The 17673-nt window shown below is 51.3% G+C and overlaps 1 protein-coding gene across 1 annotated transcript in view; it reads left to right on the forward strand.

Moving 5' to 3' along the window:
• The first annotated feature begins 568 nt into the window (after window positions 1-568).
• The window catches only part of npepl1 (aminopeptidase like 1), a 19016-nt gene continuing 1911 nt past the window's right edge, over window positions 569-17673 (forward strand). The window contains exons 1-10 of the mRNA XM_035386838.1: window positions 569-777; window positions 2070-2255; window positions 4741-4911; window positions 5491-5580; window positions 5894-5975; window positions 7482-7624; window positions 8629-8706; window positions 9383-9483; window positions 13462-13585; window positions 14747-14923. Coding sequence (XP_035242729.1) covers window positions 628-777; window positions 2070-2255; window positions 4741-4911; window positions 5491-5580; window positions 5894-5975; window positions 7482-7624; window positions 8629-8706; window positions 9383-9483; window positions 13462-13585; window positions 14747-14923 — 1302 coding nt within the window. The 5' untranslated portion in view covers window positions 569-627. The remainder of the gene's footprint in view (window positions 778-2069; window positions 2256-4740; window positions 4912-5490; window positions 5581-5893; window positions 5976-7481; window positions 7625-8628; window positions 8707-9382; window positions 9484-13461; window positions 13586-14746; window positions 14924-17673) is intronic.

Below are 17673 nucleotides of genomic sequence, written 5' to 3' on the forward strand. Positions count from 1 at the left end.
CGTTATATTTTACATATAGCCGACGCAACCATCCAAAGCAACATTACTTGCCAAAAATGTGGCATAAGTCGATGTGGCATAAGTCGAACTGGATGTTCACGGGAGCAATAAGGAGGTTGGGCACCTTGCTAAAGTAGCAACAATGTCACCCGGGATTCATACCTACAACCTGGGAGGATCAACCCCCGTAGCATAAGCACTGTGGTATAACACCTTGTTTAGGCCTACACAACTTTTGTTTGCTATTATAGAAACATTTTAAACAGTCTATTTCATTGGTAATTGTAACAGGTACTAAAGTTAATAGGCTACTGAGCCACAAAATGTCAAATTAGCATCGCCCAGAATGCGAACCTAAGTTGTACGTTATTTTCTAAGAGATAGGCCTACCTCTGCAACAACACTGAATCTGTAACCCACGAATAATACTGCATTAAAAAAACTTTTTAAATGTGAAGTTAGTCACTAGCGTTCCTGACATTTTCAGAATTGACACGTCCTTACAAACATGGCCGACCTATATTTCATTCGGCGCTACGCCCCTCGGAGCACTCGCGAGAGAAACGGGTCAGCTGGCCAGCCCCGGCGGGTCAAAGTCCGCTAATCTCTCGTCTTTGCGGCGTAAAGATGGCGAATGTGGTGCTTGAGTTTAAGGCATCTGCCGGAGACTCTGAGCCCCAAAACCGCCCGGTGCTTGTCGTCGGACAGCTAAGCAACCTCCAGCAACTCTCTTGGGCGCAAGTGAAGGGGAAACTGCAGCCAGTCGTCAGCAAAGAGGTAACGAGTCAATCTATTATAAAACAAGAGAAAACAGTTTAGATACACGCTTCATCCGCAATCTCTGTCATTAACCGATAACTCGCGATCGGAAGTCCCTTCAATATTAGACGAAAAGCGTCTAATGATGCGCTTGTCATATTCTGCCAGCTAATACGTAAGATTTTAATGCTATTGTATGGGCAGCAGATAACCCGCAGGGTGCATCCTGCACGTTATCTAAACAGCATTAGCCAACTAGCTGATCTTTGACAGTAAACTAGGCTGATTCTCACTCCGTTTTACAAATGGAAACGGTTAACATCGTCGGATAATTTTGTCATTGGCGTCTCCAATAACAAGTGCACATGACGCTTCTATCCGGATTATCAATATTTAACTGTTATTTTGATGTAGCTTGCTAGCTCATCAGTAATATTAGCTAGCGTTGATAGCTAGCAACTGTTTTTGCGACCAAAAGCCTGCTGTAATTAGTTGTTTTCGTCCTGCTCTGAATGTTCAGCAATATATAAAACAAACCATTTTGTGTATGCGCATTAACCATGTAAACGCGATCGATCTTTGACTGGGTTAGTAAGAATGTTACGCAAATCTAATCTTGATATTTAACCTTGGACAGTGGCACATTTTTCAAATGGCAAGTCAAGTAAATCAGGTAAAGCTGATGGTCCATGGATAGTCTTACAGCACGATTCGCGTGTCATGGATGCGTTGAAAGAAACTACACCGCTGTGTATCTGTTTGGAAGGGTTGTGTTCAGTCATCAGAAGATGACTGCATGACTGTGGTGTAATATAGTAAGCTGTGATTTGGCAAGTTTTGAACTTTCTGTTTCTTTACAACAGGGAAAGACTGAAACCGAGCTTTGTCTTAGCTTTTTGCCGCGTTCCTTTTCAGGTTGCTCGGATCCGTTTTATTGCTAGACAACCCTGCCTTGATAAACCACCTCGCTGCAAAACATTAACGAGGAAACATTTGCGGATGTAGACTTTTGCACCCGCAAATGAGTTAAGCGCAAAACTGCCGCTGATTCTGCACGAGATAAAGCCACTCATTGCGCGTCGACTTCGACATAGGTTTTCATGCGGATTCTAAACTGTTTTTCAGTATTTTTTCATTTAGGTTGTGTAAATTATGACTTAGCTTTTAAGTAAGCATTTAAATTATTTAGCCATGGCTGTAGCATACCCCACTAACCCGGTTCTAGTACAACCTGGACTGTTGTAAAGTGGTATGCGTGCGGACGGTTAACTTTGCAGCGCTAATGAGTCTGTCTCTCTTTACGCTTTCAGACCTGGCAGTCCGCCCTGAGCACCCTCAACCCGAACCCGACTGACAGCTGCCCCCTCTACCTGAGCCATGCCACCGTCGCGGCCCTGCCTTCCCGCGTCAGTCGCCACAACAGCCCCTCCTCCGCCCACTTCCTCACCCGCCTGCTCCGTACAAGCCTGCCTGGAGGAGCCAGCCGCTGCATCCTGGTGTGTGCGTGTGTGTCTGTGCGTGCGTGCATGCGTGCGTGCGTGTGTGTCTGTGCGTGCGTGCGTGCGTGTGTATGTGCGTGTGTGTGGCCCTGCGTACGTGCTGTGTGTACGTGTGTGAGAGTGAGGTCTCTTCTGTAGATGGTGTGTGAGCGGGATGGTCTCTCTGTTCTGTAGATGGTGTGTGAGTGGGGTGGTCTCTCTGTTCTGTAGATGGTGTGTGAGCAGGGTGGTCTCTGTTCTGTAGATGGTGTGTAAGCGGGGTGGTCTCTGTTCTGTAGATGGTGTGTGAGCGGGGTGGTCTCTGTTCTGTAGATGGTGTGTGAGCGGGGCGGTCTCTCTGTTCTGTAGATGGTGTGTGAGTAGGGTGGTCTCTCTGTTCTGTAGATGGTGTGTGAGCAGGGTGGTCTCTCTGTTCTGTACATGGTGTGTGAGCGGGGTGGTCTCTGTTCTGTAGATGGTGTGTAAGCGGGGTGGTCTCTGTTCTGTAGATGGTGTGTGAGCGGGGTGGTCTCTGTTCTGTAGATGGTGTGTAAGCGGGGTGGTCTCTGTTCTGTAGATGGTGTGTGAGCGGGGTGGTCTCTGTTCTGTAGATGGTGTGTGAGCGGGGTGGTCTCTCTGTTCTGTAGATGGTGTGTGAGTAGGGTGGTCTCTCTGTTCTGTAGATGGTGTGTGAGCAGGGTGGTCTCTCTGTTCTGTACATGGTGTGTGAGCGGGGTGGTCTCTGTTCTGTAGATGGTGTGTGAGCGGGGTGGTCTCTCTGTTCTGTAGATGGTGTGTGAGCGGGGTGGTCTCTGTTCTGTAGATGGTGTGTGAGCAGGGTGGTCTCTGTTCTGTAGATGGTGTGTGAGTGGAGTGGTCTCTCTGTTTTGTAGATGGTGTGTGAGCGGGGTGGTCTCTGTTCTGTAGATGGTGTGTGAGCGGGGTGGTCTCTCTGTTCTGTAGATGGTGTGTGAGCAGGGTGGTCTCTGTTCTGTAGATGGTGTGTAAGCGGGGTGGTCTCTGTTCTGTAGATGGTGTGTGAGCGGGGTGGTCTCTGTTCTGTAGATGGTGTGTGAGCGGGGTGGTCTCTCTGTTCTGTAGATGGTGTGTGAGTAGGGTGGTCTCTCTGTTCTGTAGATGGTGTGTGAGCAGGGTGGTCTCTCTGTTCTGTACATGGTGTGTGAGCGGGGTGGTCTCTGTTCTGTAGATGGTGTGTGAGCGGGGTGGTCTCTCTGTTCTGTAGATGGTGTGTGAGCGGGGTGGTCTCTGTTCTGTAGATGGTGTGTGAGCAGGGTGGTCTCTCTGTTCTGTAGATGGTGTGTGAGTGGAGTGGTCTCTCTGTTTTGTAGATGGTGTGTGAGCGGGGTGGTCTCTGTTCTGTAGATGGTGTGTGAGCGGGGTGGTCTCTGTTCTGTAGATGGTGTGTGAGCGGGGTGGTCTCTGTTCTGTAGATGGTGTGTGAGCGGGGTGGTCTCTGTTCTGTAGATGGTGTGTGAGCGGGGTGGTCTCTCTGTTCTGTAGATGGTGTGTGAGCGGGGTGGTCTCTGTTCTGTAGATGGTGTGTGAGCGGGGTGGTCTCTGTTCTGTAGATGGTGTGTGAGCGGGGTGGTCTCTGTTCTGTAGATGGTGTGTGAGCGGGGTGGTCTCTGTTCTGTAGATGGTGTGTGAGCAGGGTGGTCTCTCTGTTCTGTAGATGGTGTGTGAGTGGAGTGGTCTCTCTGTTCTGTAGATGGTGTGTGAGCGGGGTGGTCTCTCTGTTCTGTAGATGGTGTGTGAGTGGAGTGGTCTCTCTGTTCTGTAGATGGTGTGTGAGCGGGGTGGTCTCTCTGTTCTGTAGATGGTGTGTGAGCGGGGTGGTCTCTGTTCTGTAGATGGTGTGTGAGCGGGGTGGTCTCTCTGTTCTGTAGATGGTGTGTGAGCAGGGTGGTCTCTCTGTTCTGTAGATGGTGTGTGAGCGGGGTGGTCTCTGTTCTGTAGATGGTGTGTGAGCGGGGTGGTCTCTGTTCTGTAGATGGTGTGTGAGCGGGGTGGTCTCTGTTCTGTAGATGGTGTGTGAGCGGGGTGGTCTCTCTGTTCTGTAGATGGTGTGTGAGCGGGGTGGTCTCTGTTCTGTAGATGGTGTGTGAGCGGGGTGGTCTCTGTTCTGTAGATGGTGTGTGAGCGGGGTGGTCTCTCTGTTCTGTAGATGGTGTGTGAGCAGGGTGGTCTCTCTGTTCTGTAGATGGTGTGTGAGCGAGGTGGTCTCTCTGTTCTGTAGATGGTGTGTGAGCGGGGTGGTCTCTCTGTTCTGTAGATGGTGTGTGAGCGGGGAGGTCTCTCTGTTCTGTAGATGGTGTGTGAGTGGGGTGGTCTCTGTTCTGTAGATGGTGTGTGAGTGGGGTGGTCTCTGTTCTGTAGATGGTGTGTGAGCGGGGTGGTCTCTCTGTTCTGTAGATGGTGTGTGAGCGGGGTGGTCTCTGTTCTGTAGATGGTGTGTGAGCGGGGTGGTCTCTCTGTTCTGTAGATGGTGTGTGAGCGGTCTGAGGTGTTCGCCTCGGCCTGTGCCATCGCCCGGGCCTTCCCCCTGTTCTCCCGCCGGTCTGCGTCCTCCCGTCGGACAGACAAGAAAACGGTTGCCGTGGAGTTCATCACCGTGGGCCAGGACAACGGACCCCTGGATCTTACCACACTGGAGGTACAGTCACAGCCCCACAGCTGTGGACAGCCTTCTTTCTCTTCCTCTCTCTGATGCATGATGGGACTTTATCATTTACGGCCACCTGATTGGTTACACCGTGTCTCTCTTAATGGTCAATTTAAGTTTAACTACACCTGTGGTTTCAGTTCCATTTCATTTCAGTCAGTTTAGGAAAAAAGTTGAAGTTCAAGTTGAGACTTTAAAAATGCTCATGTTGTTCTATGAGGATTTTTCATTTCATAAATTCTTCGTTTTGCCACATTGCTGCCACCTACTGGGCTGGAGTGTGCTCCTATACCTATACTCTCTTTCCCCAGAATATAAATTCAATTCATTTTACGATTTGAATTTGAATTCATCTCCTCAGCTGACTAAATGAAAATAGAATTGATTGCAGCTGTGACTATAGCATCAGCCAGGAACATTCAAATATTTTTGTTATCAGTTCTTTTTTGACACAGTATAGCTAATTGTGGGTCAAACAGTATTCGATTTTTACCAATCAAGAGTGCGAGGCCCGTATCCAATCAGTTTTCCCCGCTCCTGTCATGTGACTGTATTTGTGTTCTCCTGCAGTGCCTCTCCCATGCAGCAGATGGCGTGAGACTGGCAGCACGCATCGTGGACACCCCTTGCAATGAGATGAACACCGACCACTTCCTGGAGGTGCGTGGGGCCTTCAGCCAATCACAGGGGTGGGAAGTCTCCAGGGTGTTAAGTTTTTGTCTAGATTTAATTTTTTAAAGTTCGAGAACCTTCCATGGAAGCAAAGGTGATTACTTCGGTAGATATATGTTCAGCGATGTTTTTCCTGATTAATTAGAGGCAGTTGACTTCTGTATGTTATAATCAGATGAAAGCGAAGGCCTTTTGCACTCTGATGGCTGATGTGGTGTCACGTTTAAAGTAAGAAAAATTAGTATTAATCAGGAACAATAGGTATTGTCTTGTGACTGATTATCTGTGTCTGTGTCTGCAGGAGATCAAGGCAGTGGGGAACGAGCTGGGCATCACTCCCACCATCATTCGGGGGGAGGACCTCAAGCAGAAGGGCTTTGGAGGTACTGCTGTCCATCTGAGCGGTCCTACTACACTGTTAGCAGAGGGGGGCTTGGGGGCTTGGGGGTCGGGGGGGGGGGGGGATTTGGCTGGGGGCGTGATTTGGTTGGGGGCTGGGGGCGTGGTTGAGGGCTGGTGGCATGGGGGCAGGGGGTTTTCAGGTGCTGCCAGAGGATCGGGTTCAGCAGGGAACATGTAATCTGACTGGAGCAGCTGCTTATTTGGTTTTTTATTTAATGTTTATTTGATAGGGACAGATGCATTTAAACATAGATTATTGCAAAACAAAAATGGGGTGCGATGTGTCACAGCATTTATAGCATATGCTAATTCCCAAAACTTGTCTCTAGATGGGCTTTTCAAACACACACACATACAACACAGAGATCATGCAAATCATAAAATACATAATTTGCTAATACTACAACATTGTTAAAATTGGGTATAGATACCTTAATAAAAGAAAAAAGCCTGCTGATACTTGATGACATATGATTACAGGACAGAGTGCATTCCAAAAATTGTTGCTCAAATTAAGTGCTCAAAATTATGCTCAGTTATAAATTGCACAATTGGTGTGTTTGAGCAGAGACTTTCATGGATGCTGGTATGTGTGTGTTTGTTTGGTACTCGCGGCTGAATTGTGTGTGTGGTTTTGTTTGGTTCTCACGGCTGAATTGTGTGTGTGGATCTGTGTGGTTCTCACAGCTGAATTGTGTGTGGTTTTGTGTGGTTCTCACGGCTGAATTGTGTGTGTGGTTTTGTGTGGTTCTCACAGCTGAATTGTGTGTGGTTTTGTGTGGTTCTCACGGCTGAATTGAGCAGAGATGTCTGGTTTTGTTTGTTTCTCACAGCTGAATTGAGCAGAGATGTCTGGTTTTGTGTGGTTCTCACGGCTGAATTGTGTGTGTGGTTTTGTGTGGTTCTCACAGCTGAATTGTGTGTGTGGTTTTGTGTGGTTCTCACGGCTGAATTGTGTGTGTGGTTTTGTGTGGTTCTCACGGCTGAATTGTGTGTGTGGTTTTGTGTGGTTCTCACGGCTGAATTGTGTGTGTGGTTTTGTGTGGTTCTCACAGCTGAATTGTATGTGTGGTTTTGTGTGGTTCTCACGGCTGAATTGTATGTGTGGTTTTGTGTGGTTCTCACGGCTGAATTGAGCAAAGATGTCTGGTTTTGTGTGGTTCTCACGGCTGAATTGTGTGTGGTTTTGTGTGGTTCTCACAGCTGAATTGTGTGTGTGGTTTTGTGTGGTTCTCACGGCTGAATTGTATGTGTGGTTGTGTGTGGTTTTGTGTGGTTCTCACGGCTGAATTGTGTGTGTGGTTTTGTGTGGTTCTCACAGCTGAATTGTGTGTGTGGTTCTCACAGCTGAATTGTGTGTGTGGTTCTCATGGCTGAATTGTGTGTGTGGTTTTGTGTGGTTCTCACGGCTGAATTGTATGTGTGGTTTTGTGTGGTTCTCACGGCTGAATTGTGTGTGTGGTTCTCACAGCTGTTTGTCTCCTCAGGGATCTACGGGGTGGGGAAGGCGGCGGAACATCCCCCGGCCCTTGCAGTACTGAGTCACACACCAGAGGGCGCCACTCAGGCCATCGCCTGGGTGGGCAAGGGGATCGTGTATGACACGGGCGGACTCAGCATCAAGGGAAAGGTGAGAGCGGTGACTGCCCCGCCCAGGAGGGGTGGGGTCAGCGGGGAATCCACCAATAGGAGATAAGCGTGTCTCAGCACCATTTTAATATTATGTAGTCTTAAATAACAGACGTAATTTTACAGTTCAGTTCCCTCACGGTCGAATGGACACCAGAAAGCGCATGACATACCATGACAGTAGTCGAGCAAAATGGGGTGAGGGGTTCTGTACAGGCCCTTCACACATCTTAATAGAACCTGCATTTCAGTGAAGTCAGTCCATGATTGCGCAAACCAGTTCAGCTGCCTTAGCCTCAGTCTCCTCCCAGTAACACGGAGGTTATCTCAGAGTTAGAGAGGATCATTTCAGTAGTGTTCAGGGTGTGTGATGTGGGTTAGGGTTAGGACAGTGTTTTCAGAGTGTCTTACGTGTGTGTGATTTGGTTTATGGTTAGGGCAGTGTTTTCAGGGTGTGGTACGGGTGGGTGATGTAGATTAGGGTTAGGGCAGTGTTTTCAGGGTATGGTATGTGTGTGTGATGTGGAATAGGGTTAGGGCAGTGTTTTTGGGGTGTGTGATGTGGGTCAGGGTTAGGGCAGTATTTCAGGGTGTGGTACGGGTGTGTGTGTGGGGGGTGTTGGGTTAGGTCAGTGTTTTCAGGGTGTGGTACATGTGGGTGATGTAGATTAGGGTTAGGGCAGTGTTTTCAGGGTGTGGTACGTGTGTGTGATGTGGAATAGGGTTAGGGCAGTGTTTTCGGGGTGTGTGATGTGGGTCAGGGCTGGAGGGTTGGGTTAGGTCAGTGTTTTTAGGGTGTGGTATGTGTGTGTGTGTTTGAAGGGGGTGTTGGGTTAGGTCAATGTTTTTAGGTTGTGGTGCGTGTGTGTGTGTGGGGGGGGTGTTGGGTTAGGTCAATGTTTTTAGGTTGTGGTGTGTGTGTGTGTGTGGGGGGGGTGTTGGGTTAGGTGAGTGTTTTTAGGGTGTGGTATGTGTGTGTGATGTAGTGGCTGTTTTTCTCCCCAGACCACCATGCCCGGGATGAAGAGGGACTGTGGTGGAGCGGCAGCCATTCTTGGAGCCTTCAAAGCGACTGTCAAACAGGTGCGGCCCATCCCAGTTCAGTTCTAAATGGCTCTGTTCCCTGGTGCTCATCCCAGATGGTGAGGCTAGTGCAGGGATGTCCAGTCCTATTTGGAAACTGCCAATGTGGGTGCACCCTACGACACCTGGCCTTCAGTCAAGACCTTCCAAAGTAGTGAGGTGTCTTAGCGCTGGGCTAAAACAAAAACCTGCACCCACACCAGCCCTTTTCGGATAAGACTGGGCTCCCCTGGTCTCGAGTGTTTCCAGATCCCACCAGATCTGACTGGCTGTATTCCCAGTCCGCCTGCATTTCGTCTGATTCCATGGGAACGGCATAGCTGTTCCGCGGGAGGGGTGTCTAGGGAGGCCTGGCTGGTGACCCCAGGTCATCACTGGGGGGGTCCCTGGCTGTGTTTTCAGGGTCCTTACTGTGGGGCTGTGTTTTCAGGGGCTTCACTCTGGGGCTGTGTTTTCAGGGTTTCACTCTGGGGCTGTGTTTTCAGGGGCTTCACTGTGGAGCTGTGTTTTCAAGGCTTCACTGTTAGGCTGTGTTTTTAGGGTTTCACTGTGGGGCTGTGTATTCAGGGTTTCACTGTGGAGCTGTGTTTTCAGGGTTTCACTCTGGGACTGTGTTATCAGGGGCTTCACTGTGGGGTTGTGTTTTCAGGGTTTCACTGTGGGGCTGTGTTTTCAGGGCTTCAAGGACACGCTCCACGCCGTCTTCTGTCTGGCGGAGAATTCAGTCGGACCCAAGGCCACCCGACCCGATGACATCCACACCCTCTACTCTGGAAAGTGAGAACTGCTGTTACTCACACTCTCAACACAGTGCATTTAAGCGTTTAGTACACTGCATGTACGCAGCAAGCACATTTAGGCGTTTAGTACACTGCATGTACACAGTTCAGACTCAGTCTCTGTGCTCTTGAGTCTGACGCAGTTCAGACTCAGTCTCTGTGCTCTTGGGTCTGACACAGTTCAGACTCAGTCTCTGTGCTCTTGGGTCTGACACAGTTCAGACTCAGTCTCTGTGCTCTTGGGTCTGACGCAGTTCAGACTCAGTCCCTGTGCTCTTGGGTCTGACGCAGTTCAGACTCAGTCCCTGTGCTCTTGGGTCTGACACAGTTCAGACTCAGTCTCTGTGCTCTTGGGTCTGACGCAGTTCAGACTCAGTCTCTGTGCTCTTGGGTCTGACGCAGTTCAGACTCAGTCCCTGTGCTCTTGGGTCTGACGCAGTTCAGACTCAGTCCCTGTGCTCTTGGGTCTGACGCAGTTCAGACTCAGTCCCTGTGCTCTGGGGTGCAATGGCAGTGCCATAACTGAGAATGGAAACTGCAGCTGGTCAGGTGATAAGCCCACTTCCCCAACCACTGAACCCGACTTTCACTTCACACGAAACACCGACTTTCATATTTCATGACACGGGCCGGGGAGCCTGGCCCGGGTTGTTTCTGGAACTGCAGCGGAAAACAGGAAGTGGGAAGCGGAAATCCCTCGCGGTGCCGAAACCACCGGACCCGTGATCTTTAATCGGGGCAGCAGGTGTGGAGCTGTGGCTCAGGTTCTGCGTGGGGTATCACCTGCTGTGCACGGGGCAACTTTAAGCTCGCTCTTCCGGATTGTAATTCACAGCCGTTTATTGTGGTTTTATATCCGTAAAGGACTTTTTTGTGGTCTTTGCCTTTTGACTTTGCATTGCATTGTTATACCTGTCCAGGGACCACAGATGGGGAAAAATAGCTTTTTTTCTTACATCAGAATTCACATTTTGGAACACATTGAGAATTTCCCACGTTCCCTTACAAATGAAGGAGATTATGTTGGAGGTTGATGCACTTCAGGCTGCAGTCTGCGTATGAGCGAGGTGCCACGGTTTAACCCTTTTAACGCATGCAGCCTTACCCAGCATGTTGCAGAACTTCAATGTTTAGGGCCCGTGCGTAAAAGTAAATTTGCCGGCTCAGGACCTCGTAATAACACATGGAAATGCTCCATTTCAGCGTTGGAATAAAAACAACGTTAATGGATCAATTATGTATATTGTAAATATTCTTTGAGTTGGGGATAAAAGGACTATATAAATAAAATCTGTTATTATTATTATTATTATTATTATTATTATTATCAAGCATATGCATCCAGCTACACTGTGCCTTACTATTGCCAAAAAAAATAGCTAACTGGAGTACAGCAAATAAATGATACCACTCAAACTAGCTACACAGAACTCACAGTAACCATCACACATCTGTGACAAACATTTTTAGGTTCCTGTAGGTGTGAGTGAGCATTACACAGGATGTGGCAGGATGTTATCTGTGATGATTCACTTTTTCCTCATTGGCAGGCTAACAGAGGCGTCACTAGGGGGGCGCGGGGGGTGCGGACCGCAGTGGGTGACATCATCAGAAGGGGGTGACACCGAAATGACTGCCAATAATTGTTTTTGTGCAGTGTTTTGTGTAGCGGCGAGTTGAATCTCTCCGAAGCAGTTTGCTGCCGGTTGATTTAACTAGCGGTAATAATGTGATGAGAATCGCTTTGTCGAACAGCACAAACCGCGTTGTCCAACAGCTACCCCGCCCGGTCGGCGAACTTCAAACAGCAGCACCCCCCCCCCCCACCCCCCCACCCCAAGGTCGCTAACATCGGGTGACATCAACGGTCGACCGCACCGGATGTCTCCAACTCTAGTGACGCCGCTGCAGGCTAACATCGGCTAGCTGCTCTGGCCAGTTAACTAAATTTTACAGTCGTGACTGGCTGGGACTGTATGAGCCTTGGTTCGGCCTGTGGCCTCCATCCATCCCATTGTTAGCGCTGAGCGTCTGGCAGCCGCTAGCTCAGACGGCAGTTACCGGCACCGCCGTGTGTGATGCTGTTGGCCAGGGCTGTGGGACATGTTTAATTACGGTAATGAGAATTACTGCCACCATGGGGCGCACTGTACAGGCGACCGTTCCTTTTTTTTTTTTTTTTTCAATCGTGCCTGATGTGGTAGGAAACAACCAAACACCATGTGAAACGCTTCTGGGGGGAGAAAACAGATCACATGACCACAAAGAAGCTGTGTGACCTTGCTGCCTCGCGGCTCTCTTGTCAACACCCAATAGATGTCAGTGATGATGGTTTTTTTCCCAGAAGCATTTCACATGGCCTCTGATATTTGTTTGTTTGCTACCGTATCAGGTGTGATTTAAGAAAAATAGACGAAAGATTGCCTACATTCCCCATGGCGGTGGTTATTCTTATTACGCTTTAATAAACCATGATTCCAGATATCCTGCCACTGACCCAGTGAAATACCGGATAGCCACTGGCTGTGCGACTAAGATAAGCGACCGGACTGTTGGCAAAATGAATGCTGCTTTGTTCATGTGTTCCACATGTGAATGCTGCTGTGTTCATGTGTTCCACATGTGAATGCTGCTTTGTTCATGTGTTCTACATGTGAATGCTGCTTTGTTCATGTGTTCCACATGTGAATGCTGCTTTGTTCATGTGTTCCACATGTGAATGCTACTTTGTTCATGTGTTCCACATGTGAAAGCTACTTTGTTCATGTGTTCTACATGTGAATGCTGCTTTGGCGTCATTATTTCAGCATGTTTTCACGCTAACTGTGAGCAGAGCATGACTGCGTACCCACGAGTCCACTGTACTGAGTCCACCATTTTCTGCCTAACACACGAGGGTCCATGAAATAAAATGTCTGTGCTGTGACAGCACTGCTGTCTTTATTAAGTGCTATCACTGCACTAACACACATTGTGATTTTTGGGAGTCTCTTTGTGTCTGGATTGTAGTGTCTGCAGGTTTTTGTGGTTTGCTTTCGATCAGCGGCTTATTTAGGCCCTGGATCAAGATGCGTGGACTTTAGTTAATCAGCTAAGTGCTGAAACACCACAAAACCAGCAGACCCAGCAGCTCCAGCCGGATGTGAGATTGAGATCCCAGGGTTGGCGGGAGGGCGAGGCAGGCGGATGTGAGTTTGAGATCCCGGGGTTAGCGGGAGGGCGAGGCAGGCAGATGTGAGTTTGAGATCGCGGGGTTAGCGGGAGGGCGAGGCAGGTGGATGTGAGTTTGAGATCCCGGGGTTAGCGGGAGGGCGAGGCAGGCGGATGTGAGTTTGAGATCGCGGGGTTCGCGGGAGGGCAAGGCAGGCGGATGTGAGTTTGAGATCGCGGGGTTAGCGGGAGGGTGAGGCAGGCGGATGTGAGTTTGAGATCGCGGGGTTGGCGGGAGGGCGAGGCAGGCGGATGTGAGTTTGAGATCGCGGGGTTGGCGGGAGGGCGAGGCAGGCGGATGTGAGATTGAGATCGCGGGGTTAGCGGGAGGGCGAGGCAGGCGGATGTGAGATTGAGATTGCGGGGTTGGTGGGAGGGCGAGGCAGGCGGATGTGAGATTGAGATCCCGGGGTTGGCGGGAGGGCGAGGCAGGCGGATGTGAGATTGAGATCCCGGGGTTAGGGGGAGGGCGAGGCAGGAGGATGTGAGATTGAGATCGTGGGGTTAGCGAGAGGGCGAGGCGGATGTGAGATCCCGGGGTTAGCGGGAGGGCGAGGCGGATGTGAGATCCCGGGGTTAGCGGGAGGGCGAGGCGGATGTGAGATTGAGATCGCGGGGTTAGCGGGAGGGCGAGGCAGGCGGATGTGAGTTTGAGATCGCGGGGTTGGCGGGAGGGCGAGGCAGTCTTCTCCAGGAGCTCTGTTCGGTGCACTGTGTGTTTGGACTGTGGAAGCTGAGGGCGTTGTTTTCCCCTGCCGGGATGCAGGACCGTGGAGATCAACAACACGGACGCTGAGGGCAGGCTGGTGCTGTCGGACGGGGTGGTCTATGCCAGCAAGGACCTCTCTGCTGACATCATCCTGGACATGGCCACCCTGACCGGGGCCCAGGTATGTGAACGCGTCCCACAAGGGCCACCTGACAATTTCCACAGGGCCCCGCCCCCACAGTAATCCTGTTCCACAGCCCCCCCCCCCCCCACAGTAATCGTGTTCCACAGCCCCCCCCCCCACAGTAATCGTGTTCCCAGCCCCTCCCCTCCCCACAGTGATCATGTTCCACAGCCCCCCCCCCCCCACAGTGATCGTGTTCCACAGCCCCCCCCCCCCACAGTGATCGTGTTCCACAGCCCCTCCCCCCGCCCACAGTGATCGTGTTCCACAGCCCCTCCCCCCGCCCACAGTGATCGTGTTCCACAGGGCTCCGCCCCATGGGGCCCATGTTCTGTAAGCTCTAGACAGGGCGAGGCAAAAAGCCTTTCTAGAGCACAGCTTATCGAAGCTAATTTTATACAGTGGTCTTGCAGCCTTTTGTGTGGCTGTGCTGCGGAATCTGAGCACCAGTCACTAGTTAGACTTGCTGTTGCAGTGCGTGAAATTTGGAGAATGCAGAGGGCAAGCATTCTCCCCCTCTGCGTGCACATGACTGTCCACCGTGAGGAAATGCTCCGCTGCCACGTGCTCACCCTGCGCTCACCCTGCACTCTCCCTGCGCTCACTGCGCCCACCCTGCCCTTCCCCTGCACTCTCCCTGCGCTCACTGCGCTCACCCTGCACCTTCCCTGCGCTCACTGCGCTCACCCTGCGCTCACCCTGCACCTTCCCTGCGCTCCCCCTGCGCTCACTGCGCTCACCCTGCCCTTCCCCTGCACTCTCCCTGCGCTCACTGCGCCCACCCTGCCCTTCCCCTGCACTCTCCCTGCGCTCACTGTGCCCACCCTGCCCTTCCGCTGTACTCACCCTGCGCTCACTGCGCTCACCCTGCACCTTCCCTGTGCCCACCCTGCGCTCACCCTGCACTCACTGCGCTCACCCTGCACTCACCCTGGGCTCACCCACACTCACCCTGCACCTTCCCTGCGCTCCCCCTGTGCCCACCCTGCGCTCACCCTGTGGTCTCCCTGCGCTCACTGCGCTCACCCTGCACTCACCCTGCTCTCCCTCTGCGCTCACCCTGCGCTCACCCTGCACTTTCCCTGCGCTCACCCTGTGGTCTCCCTGCTCTCACTCTGCTCTCACACTGTGCTCACCGTACGGTTGTTTGCGTTCCAGGGCATCTCCACTGGGAAGCACCACGCGGCGGTGATGACCAACAGCGAGCAGTGGGAGGCGGCCTGCGTGCGGGCGGGGCGCAGCAGCGGGGACCTGGCGCACCCCCTGGTCTACTGCCCCGAGCTCCACTTCAGCGAGTTCACCTCCGCCGTGGCGGACATGAAGAACTCCGTGGCCGTGAGTATCCGGGACCCGAACGCGACTTTCTGCTCCAGAGCTGGGGTCTGTTCTGTCTGTGCTGTACAGAGCTAGGGTCTGTTCTGTCTGTGCTGTACAGAGCTAGGGTCTGTTCTGTCTGTGCTGTACAGAGCTAGGGTCTGTTTTGTCTGTGCTGTACAGAGCTAGGGTCTGTTCTGTCTGTGCCGTACAGAGCTGGGGTCTGTTCTGTCTGTGCCGTACAGAGCTGGGGTCTGTTCTGTCTGTGCCGTACAGAGCTGGGGTCTGTTCTGTCTGTGCCGTACAGAGCTGGGGTCTGTTCTGTCTGTGCCGTACAGAGCTGGGGTCTGTTCTGTCTGTGCCGTACAGAGCTGGGGTCTGTTCTGTCTGTGCCGTACAGAGCTAGGGTCTGTTCTGTCTGTGCTGTACAGAGCTAGGGTCTGTTCTGTCTGTGCTGTACAGAGCTAGGGTCTGTTTTGTCTGTGCTGTACAGAGCTAGGGTCTGTTTTGTCTGTGCTGTACAGAGCTAGGGTCTGTTCTGTCTGTGCTGTACAGAGCTAGGGTTCGTTCTGTCTGTGCTGTACAGAGCTAGGGTCTGTTCTGTCTGTGCTGTATATAGTGCCTTTCATTTGCCCATCTGTCTGCTTTAGCTGCTGTAGCTTGTCAGCAGGTTTCTGAAGGGCTCAGGCTGGCATGCTGTTGTGGAAACTGGGCTTGTAGCTCAAGGCTGTGGGTTTGATTTTCAGCTGGGGCACCTCTGGCGTATGGGCACATTAACATTATATATGCTATGGCAGCAAATGTCTGCTGAAAAGAGGAAATGTAATTCACTGAAAAGCAATTGATGAAAGAAAACATCATTATGGATGAACTGCACACACAACCTCCGAACCACTCATTTTCACAAACGATTATTTTTGGTGTTTCTCAGCACGATCAAAGCAGCCCTTCGCTCTGTCTTCCGCATGCGTAGACCTCCATTCATTTTCGCGGGGGGGCCTTCTGAAGCCTTTTTGATAATTTAATCAAATCTCGAAATCATGCTTACGTAAACTAATCTCCTTTAAAGAGAAAAAGATAGCTGATCCGTAACTCCAGGCCCATGTACCTTGAACTCTGAATGCAAAACATCTTGTGATTTTCACGTTGTTTTCACTGCCCCACAAGCCCTCGTGTTTCTGAGTTAATGTTTTAAGATTTCAGGATATTATTATGCAATTTTACATGACAGTTTACTTTCTATTCCCTTTCTGTTTTGGAGGAACTTGAAAACTATTTTGCTGCGCCATTTGTCTGAAATCTTTCCTTTTTCTTAATTAGAAATGGTAGTGTTAGCTGCTGTTCTGCAGTGTGGTGCAGGAAGACTGTACTGTCTTCCTGCACCACACAGGGAGCAGACTGTACTCAGGCAGCAGACTGTACTGGGGCAGCAGACTGTACTGGGGCAGCAGACTGTACTCAGGGAGCAGACTGTACTCAGGGAGCAGACTGTACTCGGAGCAGACTGTACTCAGGGAGCAGACTGTACTGGGGCAGCAGACTGTACTCAGGGAGCAGACTGTACTGAGGCAGCAGACTGTACTGAGTGAGCAGACTGTACTGAGTGAGCAGACTGTACTGAGTGAGCAGACTGTACTGAGTGAGCAGACTGTACTGAGGCAGAAGACTGTAGTCAGGCAGCAGACTGTACTCAGGGAGCAGACTGTACTCGGAGCAGACTGTACTCAGGGAGCAGACTGTACTGGGGCAGCAGACTGTACTCAGGGAGCAGACTGTACTCAGGGAGCAGACTGTACTGGGGCAGCAGACTGTACTGAGGCAGCAGACTGTACTGAGGGAGCAGACTGTACTCAGGGAGCAGACTGTACTCAGGGAGCAGACTACTCAGGGAGCAGACTGTACTGGGGCAGCAGACTGTACTGAGGCAGCAGACTGTACTCAGGGAGCAGACTGTACTCAGGGAGCAGACTACTCAGGGAGCAGACTGTACTGGGGCAGCAGACTGTACTCAGGCAGCAGACTGTACTGGGGCAGCAGACTGTACTCAGGGAGCAGACTGTACTCAGGGAGCAGACTACTCAGGGAGCAGACTGTACTGGGGCAGCAGACTGTACTCAGGGAGCAGACTGTACTGGGGCAGCAGACTGTACTCAGGGAGCAGACTGTACTCAGGCAGCAGACTGTACTGGGGCAGCAGACTGTACTGAGGGAGCAGACTGTACTCTGGGAGCAGACTGTACTCTGGGAGCAGACTGTACTCTGGGAGCAGACTGTACTCAGGCAGCAGACTGTACTGGGGCAGCAGACTGTACTGAGGGAGCAGACTGTACTCTGGGAGCAGACTGTACTCTGGGAGCAGACTGTACTCAGGCAGCAGACTGTACTGGGGCAGCAGACTGTACTGGGGCAGCAGACTGTACTCAGGGAGCAGACTGTACTCAGGGAGCAGACTGTACTCTGGGAGCAGACTGTACTGGGGCAGCAGACTGTACTCAGGGAGCAGACTGTACTGAGGCAGCAGACTGTACTGAGGGAGCAGACTGTACTGAGGGAGCAGACTGTACTGAGGCAGCAGACTGTACTGGGGCAGCAGACTGTACTCTGGAATCCCTGGACTGTTGATTTAATGGTCTCTATTTCTGTGAGTGCCATACATGAAAAGATCCTGGAGAGGCATCGGTTGGCTGGTTTTTGCTTTCCCCCATAAATTCCAAAGCCAGTCAGAACCTTACGAACCCTGTGAGGTGGGTCAGGTGACCGAGTAACAGCAA

This window comes from Anguilla anguilla, chromosome 13 (genome assembly GCF_013347855.1).
Source record: "Anguilla anguilla isolate fAngAng1 chromosome 13, fAngAng1.pri, whole genome shotgun sequence".
In the NCBI taxonomy this organism is placed as follows: Eukaryota; Metazoa; Chordata; class Actinopteri; order Anguilliformes; family Anguillidae; genus Anguilla; species Anguilla anguilla.